The sequence below is a fragment of the Dendrobium catenatum genome, unplaced genomic scaffold (assembly GCF_001605985.2).
Source record: "Dendrobium catenatum unplaced genomic scaffold, ASM160598v2 fragScaff_scaffold_670, whole genome shotgun sequence".
Taxonomy (NCBI): Eukaryota; Viridiplantae; Streptophyta; class Magnoliopsida; order Asparagales; family Orchidaceae; genus Dendrobium; species Dendrobium catenatum.
In genome coordinates this window covers 769,723-781,651 of record NW_021319132.1, presented here as the reverse complement: position 1 = coordinate 781,651, position 11,929 = coordinate 769,723, and the positions used below count along the sequence as shown (strand labels likewise).

The following is an 11,929-nucleotide window of genomic DNA, read 5'->3' as shown; positions in this document are numbered from 1 at the left end:
TAGGAATGTGGTCTTAAGGACTAGATCTAGATGTATATTTATGATTGTTATATTATAATTATGCTAATCTTTATTTTGTAGGGAGATAATATATTTTTTTCATATATAGTTTTTTTTAGGAAAGCCATGTAGGTGTGTGGATTTTTTAGAAGGCAAGAGGCCAAATATTTAAAGACCGATCAAGACCCCACACACCATTTAATTTTGTATAGATTTAGACTTAGTTGTAATTATGGTATAGCTCATGTATCATTTTCTTTTTTCTGGAGTGTATTACAGAACCAGTTACATTTCTAGCCTCTTATTATTTATTTATGTATTGATGATTGGTGTATTTACTATGATTGTGCATTATAACTGTATGCTCTTTTCTAGATTTCTTACTTTATTTTGCTTTGAGGAGCTATGACGGAGTCAATACTAGACTCTTAGGATGTTAAACTTTCTACAAAGAAATAATCTTCTTAAACAAGATAAAAATGATCGTAGGATTTAAAATCAATCCAAAATTTTAAAACTAAATGCATGACCACTCTCGGGTTAACTTTTTTAAAATGCAATGAATATTTCAGGCCAAGTCCATCTCATAGTGGCTACTATCTAGTTTTGATTAGTCCTACCCATACATGCATGGCTTAAGTCAAAGTCTATAGATTTTGTATTTTGTCACATAGAGGGATAATTCACTTTTGCATAACATAGTACCATTCATGGTTAAGCTTTAGGCGCATTTCCCTTTTGTACCTCTCACCATTCTTATATTTACATATGATCGGACCTCATGAATTTGATTTCCTTGGTAGAGTTTAGTTGGTACTCCTTTATGAGAGGAGTGGTAAATCCTAGTCAAGGCTATTTAGATCCCGAATGTGGTTTAATTTATAAGTCCTCTCTATGTCTTACATTAGTTAGGTCGTGGTCTTTAGTACTAAGTGTATAGTACATCTTCTAGATATTTAGGATCAAATGTTGGCGGTATGGGTATATCGTTGCATGCCTTATCATTAGGTAATGTCTTCATTATTTGGAGGCTATAAATCACACCTATCCATGTCATATTGATGACATTGCTTCCATCTCTCTCACACATATGATTTGTATATGATGCTTCTTCTCGAGGTTTCTCCTCTTTTAATTGTTTGAGTGATTATATGATCCTTGCATGTTAAATAACCTGATTGAGTTTATCTTCATTTAGATTAGGAGAGCTAATATATTCACTATGTGTTAAACCTTGAAGAGAATAAAATAACATCTTTAATTGAGAGTTTTTATTGGTTGATGTCTAAGATGTAATGAACCACAAGGGCTTGTGCCTGTTGGAAACTAGCACCCACATCAAATAAACTGTATTCAAGCAGATGTATTGAATAGGGTAAATCTCATGATTATCAGCTATGCATATTATTATTCATCGAGATGTGTAGGAGAAAAACACTATTCTCCATGAATAATCATATGCATAACTCCATATGCTACCTCATCGGCCTACTTGCATAGAGCATAAAGGCCCACGATTATTTTGTCCTACAGGATAGTGCGATCGTACCCTTTGTATTCTGAACCCCGCTTATAGAAACCTTTCAGAGACTCAAATAGCCTAAGGCATCAAGTAAAGTGATCCTTTATCTCCTGCTCTCTATATTATTGCTGCTGATTATTTATCTAAAGATTTATCTTAATTTTTTACCACTCACTAAAGTTGCTCTTATAAGAATTTTGGTGGCTTTGATATTTCTCATCTTTATTTTACTAATGACATCTAATAGCTTTATTAGGGTGTTAATAAAATTTATAAGCTTCTTTCTATCTTTGAAAAGGAAAGTGGTCTTCATTTTAATAATAGTAAATATTACTTTATTAGTGGCAAGGGTATGTCTATTATGCATTATAATAATATCATTTCCTACACCAATTTTTGCAATAAGGCCTTACCTATTTTCTACCTTGGAACTCCTTTATTTAAAAGTCATAAGCGTTCCTTCTTGTTTGATAAACTTTTTGTTTCTAAGTCAACCAAAATTATCTCATGAGAATTCAAACTTCTTTATATGGAGGCTTGTCTCCTTATTAAGAGTATGTTGCGCTCTATGCCTATTTACTTACTTTAAACCATTAATCCTTCTTTTGTTGTTTATGATAGATTGGAGAAAGTTCTCAACAACTTTTTTGGGTCTCAATGTTAATTCAAAAAAAAAAAAAAATCACTAGACAAAATGGGGAGCTTGTACAAACCCTCTTTTGGAGGGAGGTTTGGGTTACAAGTCTATTCATGATTTATTTAAATATTTTTCACTTAAACTTTGATGAAAATTTAGCAAAAATGACACTTTATAGGGAAATTTTATATATCAAAAATATTTAAAGAATTTGCATTCGACTATTACTTTTTTTTAGCTAGGGCAATCCCTAGGTGGAAAAGGATTTGTGATACTAAATGGGCTACTGAACCTATTATTCAATGGGGAATTCAATATGGGTCTTCCCATTTTTGGAAGGATAATTGGTTTGGTGTAAGGTCTATTGAATCTTACCTCAACACTCATTTTACTTCTTCATTGAAAGTTTCTTATTTCTTTAATGATGCTAATTGGACCACTAACTATCTCCAAGATTTTATCCCTCAAAGTTTAGTTGACAATATTTGTGACATTCCCATTAATGTAAATTGCAATAAAAAAACTTTGTTTAAATTGTCTAATAATGGTTATTTTAGTCTTCAAAAGTCATGGAATTTTTTCAAAAGCAAAAAAGAGTCAATCTCTATTTTTGGTAAAATCTGGAATTCCTCTCAATTCTTCTTTGTTAGCATGGAGAATCTTAAAAGGTTTTATTTCTGTTGATACTAGGCTTCAAGAGAAAGGTCTTAATTTGGCTTCCAAATGTTAATGTTATTTCAATTTTGAAATTATTCCTCATGTGTTTCTTAATGGCTTTGTGGCTAACAAAATTTGAATTGCTTTGGAAATAGAGTACATATTAAGACTGGCTTTAATGTTAACAATATTTTCCTTTTTTAAATGGCTAGTTTTAGAATAAATTAAAGGACATATTGTTATGATTATTACCTGAATTATTTTTAGGATTTTGTGGGATGGAAGAAACAACTATAAGGATAAGGGTATTAAGATGTGTTATCAAAGGGTGCTTTGCATCTTGGTTTTCAAAATTCCGTAGCTTTATAAGGCTGTTGTCTTAACAACCAAACATTTTAGTGGGAGGAAATACTAGTTATCCTTTTTTAATATTAATTGTAAGAATACTATAAAGATTTCTCCTCATAGGGATGTGAAGTGGTGTAAGCCCAATTTGTGTGAATTTAAGCTCAACATTCATGGTTAGATAATTAAGTCTCGCTATGGGTTTGGTGGCCTGGTCCAAGATCATAAAGGAAAATAAATTATTGGCTTTGCCTCTATTTATCTGACCCCTGATGCTTTAGCTACTATTTTTTAACCATAAACAAAGGTTTAAGGGAGTGTTCCTCTCCTAACATTCAATTTTTATAGATTGAATATGATTTTGAGGCCTTAATTTCAATTATCAAGAATAATAAATGCTTGAACTATAACATCTTTAATAAATTTCAGAAAAATAAGGCTTTATTAGGTTAGTTTGCTTACAAGATTTCTGTTATTTAGAAGGCTGCTAATGTTTGTGATATTTGGTTGGCTAAGGAAGGTCCATTAAGCAATGGTTTAATTTCCTATACTATTACTAATGCTCCCCACTACCTGAAAGGTAGTTCTTTACTAGATGTTATTGGATTTCCCTATATTTACTAGTTATTTTGTTCCCCCATAAGTTTTTTCTTGTGCCTGTTGCTTTCAGCTGCTTGAAGGGCTTTTGGGGTCAACCTATCATTTGTCAGATGGCTGGGAGTTTGTTAATTTTTTTTTTCTGCAAAGTTTTTCTGGAGCTTGGTTTGTGTGCCCCTTAGGGTCTTCACTCTATTGTTTGCATTTTTGCATCCTTTCTCTGCTTGCTCCATGATGGTAAGCTAGATTATTTTTGAGAATGCTCCTCTATAGTGTCTCTTCAATCTTTGGTCTTCTCCAAGTGGTTGGTCTTCTTCCAGTTGGATTTTTGATCCTGAGGCTTTTGTTTTTTTGCTTTATTTAGCTTTGGCTCCTAGTAGTTGGTTTTAAAAATTTTTTATTTTCTTTAATATATTAATACGTAGACCCTTCTATGGATTATATATATATGCATGTATATGTATGTATGTACACACATACACAAATACATGCACACATAGATACATATTAAGAAAAAAATTGAAACCACTCAAAATGGTACCTTATTTTGACACCAAGAGTCATTTGGACCATTTCAATGATTTGGAAGTGTGAACAATAAAGATTATGACACTCCATTTAATTTAATTTGTATTTTTACTCTACTATAAAAAAAATTAAAAATAGCTTATACAAAATTATTGTATACTAATTTTAAAAAAGAATATATTTATATTGAGATCAATATGTATGAGAGGTGACCAATTTTGTAAATTTTATTATTATTATTTTTTTTATTTTTTTTTAGTTTAGACGAAAGTGAAGCTATGGTCTATTATTGTGGTCCTTCATGATTTTGTTTTTAGTTGGCCGTCATCATCAAGATTATTGGAGGTTTAATCAAAGACTTCTATTGACTTACACTTTTCCATAAACTAAAAACTCATATTATTATTATTATTATTATTATTATTAGAGTTATCTTTAATCCATATATAAACTTCATTGATTTCTGAGCTAAGGTTTGAAAATTGCAGTAACCAGTTCTTTGATCTTCTTCATCCTCCTCATCATCCATAGTCGGAGAAGAAGTAATGGTAGTTTATGTTATATATATATATATATATATATCATACATGCATACATACATACATATTAAGAAACAATTTGAAACCACTCAAAATGGCATCTTATTTTGACACCAAGAGTCATTTGGACCATTTCAATGATTTGAAAGTGTGAACTATAAAAGATAATGACATTTGATTTAATTTTATTTGTATTTTTACTCAACTATATAAAAATTTAATTAAAATTTAAATAATAGCTTACATAAAATTATAATAAAATAATTTTAAAAGGAATATTTTATTTATCGAGATCAGTATGAGAGGTGTCCAATTTTGTAAATTTAAATTTTTTTTATTTTCAAAAAGTTAATATTTTTTTTTTTTTTAAGTTCAGACATAAATGAAGCTATGGTCTCTTGTGGTCCTTTTATGATTTTATTTGGAGTTGGTGGTCATCATCTACATTATTGGAGGTTTAATGAAAGACTTCTATTGACTTACCCCTCGTCATCAGCTAAAAACTCATATTATCATTAGAATCATCTTTAATCCACATAGAAACTTCATTGATTTCTAAGCTAAGGTTTGAAAATGGAAGGAACCATTTCTTTGATCATCTCTAATCTATTGTCTTCCTTGGAACGGTTGTCACAATTTATGCCTATCTTTACTTCACTGGCTGCATCTTCTTCATCATCTTCATCATCCACAGTTGAAGAAGAAATGATTATTGATGTTAATTCAATGCAAGAAGGATTAATGGAAGACTTGAGTCGGTTGTTAAGAATACTGCAAAGAATTCAAGCATTGCTCCATGATGCTGCAAAGAGGGAAGTCCAAGACAAGCAAACCAAACTCTGGCTTAGTGAGCTTAGAAAAGTTGCTTATGATGCTGAAGATGTTTTGGATCAATATGATTATCAAATTATTAAAACCCAAGTGGAAGGAATGACAACAACCGAAGAAAAGCCTTCCCTACAGAGGAAAAAAGTAGATGATGACGACGATGATTTTTATGGAGACCAGGTATGTCTTCTCATCCTCAAATCAATTAAAATTCTAGTTATTAGAAAGCGAGGAGATAAGTTGATCATGCATGACAATTATGATCAGGTATCACCCCCATCCTCCAATTCAATTAAAATCCCTATTTCTTGCGACATGGCCATGAGGATCATTGAGATCATAAAGAAATTTGATGAGATTTCAAATGATAGAAAAGCACTTCAGCTTAGAGAAGAGAATGCACCTAGGAGGCCTTGTTTCAATGATGTTATGAAGAGGCCACCAAGTAGTTCTCTTGTGCGTGAATCTGAGATTTTTGGAAGGGAGGAGGAAAAGAAAAAGATAATTCAATTGTTAATGTCTCATGAGAAGGAAAATATTGTAATTCCCATTGTTGGCATGGGGGGTGTGGGAAAGACGACAATTGTTCAACTTATATACAATGATCCTGTGGTATGCCAAAATTTCTACCCGAAGGTATGGGTTTGTGTCTCTGAAGAATTTGATGTGTTGAGAGTCACAAAAGAAATTGTGATATCCATTATGGGTTCATCCATTCACAATGATAATAATAATTTGAATGATCTTCAGTGCATACTCAAGAAGGCTTTATTAGACAAAAAATTCCTTCTTATTCTTGATGATGTATGGAACGAGAGACCAGAAATGTGGGAGGTCTTGCGAGCCCCCTTTTTTGGTATTGGAATGGGAAAGATTATTGTAACAACTCGATCTATGTTAGTTGCTCGCATCATGCAAACGGTGTCCCCACTTGAGCTTGAATGCTTGAATAAAGAGATGTCTTGGTTATTGTTCCAAAGACATGCTTTCTGTGGATGGGAGCTTGATCAACAACTAAATTTTGAACAACTTGGGAGGATAATTACTAATAAATGTGGTGGACTGCCTTTGGCTTTGAAGGTTATTGGGGGATTTCTACGATATGAAGTTGATGATGAGATATGGATGGATGTGTCAAACAATAATTTAGGGGAGATTGAGGATACCAAAAATTTTATTTTACCTGCACTAAGGATAAGCTACAGTCACTTGCCATCATATCTTAAACCTTGCTTTCTTTATGCATCTCTATTCCCAAAGAATTATTACTTTAAAAAAGTAGAATTGACAAGAATGTGGATAGCTCAAGGTTACATTCAACCTACACGAAGAAAAAGATTGTTGGAAGATATTGCATTTGAATTCTTTGAAGACTTGGTGAAAAGGTCATTCTTTCAATGGTCAAAATATGTTAAGTGCTTCACTTTACATGATATGGTGCATGATTTAGCTCATTCTATAACTAGAAATGAGATATTTTCCTCATTGGATTTTGATACAAAGAACATTCCCAAAGATGCAAAGCATATTTTCATACAACGAAGAAAGATTAATCAGATTAGTTTAGGTGGGGCCATAAGAACACTTTACATTGATCCAAATATTTTTTCTACAGAGTCATTATTTCATTTGAGCTGCTTGCGTGTTTTGAGATTTCATGCACCTATATTTGAATGCAACCATCAATTTGTAGTTTTAATAGGCAGCATGCATCAACTACGTTACCTATCTATCCATGCAAAGATGATCCAAATGACAGAGAACTCATTAGGCAACCTTTACAAGTTACAAATACTAATACTCCTATCTTCTCATATAAATATGATACCTCCTGCATTTGGAAAACTTATCAACTTACGACACTTGATTATTCAAACCATGAATGAAGAATTGGTGCCAAGATCATATTTTGGGAGTAAAAATCTCCTTACGTTGAATTTTACTCCAATCTTTGACTTTTATCACATAACAAATGAATTTGTTGCATCTGAGTATCAAGTAAGAAAAGATGGCCAATATTCTAGCATTAGATGGTTGAAACCCCTAATGAATTTGCGTGGGAGTCTAGATATCTATGGGCTTGAAAATGTGGTCGATTTTGAAGATGCAAAGAATGCCAATTTGCAGAGTAAGCCATATATCGAGAGCCTAAAACTTGTTTGGGCAAATATTAAATATGATGAATGTGCAAGGAATGATGAAGCTGTTCTTGAAGGACTCGAACCCCACACAAACCTTAAAAATTTATCTATAGATGGTTACAGTGGTAACTGTTTCCCAAATTGGTTTGGCAATCCATACTTCTACAATTTATCAAACATAAGGTTGACAAGTTTCCAAATTAAAGAAGAATGCAAGTTTCTTCCTCTGTTCAAGCTACCTTCTCTCAAATCACTTAAAATAGAGAAGAATAAGGAGATAACGAAAATGGGGCAAGATTTTTGGTGTTATAATGCCCCTTCCGAAGGTCATGAGAATTACTCTACAGAGGCGCATGTGGATTTTCATTCATCCAAAAATATGAAAAATAAAAGTTTTCTTGAATGGAAAGAGCATCGAATGGTGAAGAGTGGAAATTTCTTGAGCCTTAAGTATTTACACATATTTTATTGTAAAAAGCTGCAACAGATATCGACCCTCCCATCAACTCTAGAGGAATTTTCAGTGGACCACTGTGAAAGACTTGAATATATTGCACTCCCTTTTAGCTCAAGATATCTTCCTAGGCTTCAAAAAGTGGATATTTATTTATGTCACATTCTGAAGTCAGTGATCAACTTAAATAATCTTCTTGGCACTCTTAAAGTTCTAAAGTTAGGTAACTGTTACCTACTCGAGCCCAATCCAGATGAAGACTATGATCTTTCATATGGAAGAGTTTCATCAGAGAAAGGCATTGGACATGTAACGGAATGTCCAGGGATGAGAGAGTGGTGCCAACGGCATGGTTTCACCTATCAAGAGGTAAGTATATATATGGTTTCACCTATCTCAATCTTTGTGCTAGCAATATAAATAATATTTGCTTGTTTAAATTAATTTAATCTACATACATTTGGATAAATGTTCCGAACGTACTTTTGTTTGATCACTAATGAAAACACTTATAACTGGTTCTTTTTTTTTGCTTATTTTAAAATAAGATAGGAGATTTCATTCTATATAGCAAACAAAATAAAAACTAAATTTATATTTCATAAATTTCAGTTATATAGTGAATTCTTCAAATAGTCTATCTTAGTCTCAAATTATAATTTCTTATTAATTTCATATGAAAATTCAAGAATTAAAATTTTTTTCTAAGAATATAATAAAATCAATTGGATTTATAATTTTATTAGTACCCATAATATAACAAATTCTAACCATAATTCTAATGGTTTGCAGGATGGGTCCAAATTGAATCTGAAACAAGTACTTCGTCTTGATTTGGATGAGTTTCCTAATAAAGTAAGCCTCTTTCTATAATAAGCATCCTTTCTATAATAAATTTTTTTTGGGAGAATATATAAATCATTTAAAAATAGTATTTATATAAAAAATATCACATTGTTTCTTACTTATTCAATGAGGAACTTTGGACTCATTTGTGTAAGAAAATAATAACTTTATTTTGACTAATCATTTTAAGCTTTAAATGAAAATAATCATTGAGTTTTAAATTTTTTTTTAATATTGAAAATATAATTTGAAACTTCAATTAATAAAATTAATTAATGAACTTATAAATAGTTTATTATAAAGTGTAAGAATTTTACATTGCTATTACAAAATCTAACTCTTATTCTAATGGTTTGCAGGATTCGGACAACTCTTACGACAAGGTATGTCTATAAATTTTAAGCATGAAATAAAATCGATCAAAATCCCTGATAATTTAAAATCAATGAGTTCTATAATTTAATTAAGATTCAAAATATAAATTCTAAACTTCAATTAACCAAATTAATTAATGAATTTTTTTATAGTTTGATTATGAAGTGTAAGAATTTTAACATTGCTACTACTTATAATAATTAACTGTCGATAACCAATTCTCTTTATTTGCAGGATTGCCAGGAGCTCGATTCGATTAAGGAAGCGATACTTGTATGAATTTAGAATGATTGAGATTTATAATTTTATTCATATACAAAATAAAATTTTTAAACTTCAGCTAATCAAATTATTTAATGAACCTTTATATAGTTTGATATCAAATCAAGTGTAGGAATTTTCACAATTGATAACATATTCAAACACTGATATTTTGATTCTAATGGTTTGCAGAATTGGTCCCGACAGCGCAAAGTTTAGGATTTGGAAGAGGAAATAATCTGATCTTTTGGAGTTCACCCATTAGTGCAGCCCTCCTTCCTATAATAAGCATTTCCAAAATAAATCATTGCAAAATATTTAGTTTTGGTATTGTAGTATGAATTTGATTTTCTTATATTTAGCCAAACTTTAATTCCTCTTCATAAAGTGGTTTAAGCACTTGAAGAAGTTCTTGCTGAATTTGGTTGTGATTTATCTCCAAATAGAATAGATTTCATCTCCAAATGTGCTCTAAGATATAAAAGAGCTTCTTCCTCTCATCCTCATCTCCTGGTACAATCATAGCAGACCACAAGCAAGATTCAAAGACCTTTTATAAGAGCAAAGCAAAAGAAAAGTATAAATGACATTTGTCATATATAGCTATATTGAATCAATGAAATATTTTGTGCTTAGTTTGACAACAATTTTTTCTATCAACAACTATTATCATGTTCTGTGTGTTTTCATAATAATGTTGCTTCTCCTTCATTCATTCATTTCTTCTTTAATTATTACAAATATGTAAAGAAATATTTAAAGACTGTACCAAGCTCTTGGAGCCTGCTTTAACCCATACAAAGCTTTCTTCAGCTTCAGAACTTTATCTTCTTTTCCTTTAATAATAAATCACGACGGGTGTTCTACATAGATCTCTTCTTCTAGAAAGCCATTTAAGAATGGTGACTTCACATCTAGTTGATAGATCTTCCATCTCTTTTGTGTTGAAGGTGCTATCAAAACTCTTATTGTGTCAAGTCTAGCAACTGGAGCAAAGGTCTCATTGTGGTCAACTCCAAACTATTGTGAGTAGCCCTTAGCAACTAGTCTTGCTTTGTATTTTTGTATTGATTCATCTAGGTTGAGATTTGTCTTGTAGACCCATTTTACTCCAATCACTTCTTTTTCTTTTGGAGAGTCCACTTGCTCCCATGTATTGTTCTTCCCAATCATCATTATTTCTTCTTCCACAACTTTTCTCCATACTTCAAGTAGAGCAACAACACCTTAAGAGAACAACTCCTATAACAAAAAGTATGAGCAGTAAACTTATAAATAAAGAGTAACTCAAATACCCGAGTATTCTAAAATGTGAAAGACCCCTCAGCTTCAGAAATCTAAAGTGAATCGCCGCATAATAGTGATTCAAACCTAGCCTAACGAAATACAAATATAGTAGGGTGGAATATTTTCCTCTTAAATCATCTAGGAGTTTCAAGAGAAGACACGACATGACTCTTAAACTCATATTTTTAATTAGTTTTTTTTTTTTTTTTCAAATGTATATAATATTTTTCAAACTCATTTCATAATCCCTTACCATCTTATTTGCTTTTTAAATAATTTTCATTAATTTAATACCACCCAACTGCTCATATTTTATTGATTAGATTATAAACTTTCATCATCTTGCCACGACACATTAAAGATATTGGAGACTTCAAGATATATCAAATGATACAAGTATTGGAAGTTTAGAAGAAGGATTCCATCTTCCTACCACAGAATATTCATTCCCGTTAAAGCTATGAAGACTTGGGCTTCATTTGGGACGGCTTCTTAATTATTGCTTTTCTTTTCAATATAAAAATTATTTTTGTATTAAAAATTTATTTTAAAAAGCAGTAAGAAAGCCGTCCCAAATAAACTCTTAGAAGGATGACTTATTAATTGACACAATTATTGAAAGTTTATAAAAAAAGATTTCATCTTCCTATCATAAAACATTCATTTGCACCTACCTTTCAAATCAAGATTAAATTTCTTTTTATTAAAGCCCCACAATTATTCATATTTCATTATAAATTTATAAACTTTCATTTAGCATAATTTAGTTAAATTAAGTCGTTTCTTCTCTTTTATGCTAAAATATATTTATTAAATAAAAAATTTTATTAACTAATATTTATTTATTGATATTGTTCATTTTTTATAAAAGAATTCATTTAATATAATATCAAGTGATAATTTTTTCAAACT

General features: G+C 30.9%; 1 protein-coding gene across 5 annotated transcripts; it reads left to right on the top strand.

Annotated features, from left to right (window-relative positions):
• The first annotated feature begins 5,234 nt into the window (after positions 1–5,234).
• Positions 5,235–10,377, top strand: LOC110092395 (disease resistance protein RGA2-like). 5 transcript variants are annotated; one of them, XM_020816919.2, is made up of 6 exons: positions 5,236–5,833; positions 5,921–8,617; positions 9,041–9,103; positions 9,454–9,477; positions 9,704–9,742; positions 9,923–10,377. In XM_020816919.2, the coding sequence occupies exons 1-6, from the start codon at positions 5,399–5,401 to the stop codon at positions 9,947–9,949; spliced, it is 3,285 nt and encodes a 1,094-aa protein (XP_020672578.1). In that variant the 5' UTR covers positions 5,236–5,398; the 3' UTR covers positions 9,950–10,377. The 5 variants fall into 5 exon arrangements, with proteins under 5 accessions (XP_028551564.1, XP_020672578.1, XP_028551563.1 ...); XM_020816921.2 differs by having other exon boundaries at positions 5,239–5,833; positions 7,781–8,617; XM_020816922.2 differs by having other exon boundaries at positions 5,241–5,833; positions 8,273–8,617.
• Positions 10,378–11,929: the final 1,552 nt, after the last annotated feature.

Coding starts and splice junctions, on each gene's coding strand:
- LOC110092395 (XM_028695730.1), top strand. CDS start 5,399: ATGGAAGGAACCATTTCTTTGATCATCTCTAATCTATTGTCTTCCTTG. Junction 8,618..9,040: donor ATGGTTTCACCTATCAAGAG/GTAAGTATATAT, acceptor AATGGTTTGCAG/GATGGGTCCAAATTGAATCT. Junction 9,743..9,922: donor CGATTAAGGAAGCGATACTT/GTATGAATTTAG, acceptor AATGGTTTGCAG/AATTGGTCCCGACAGCGCAA.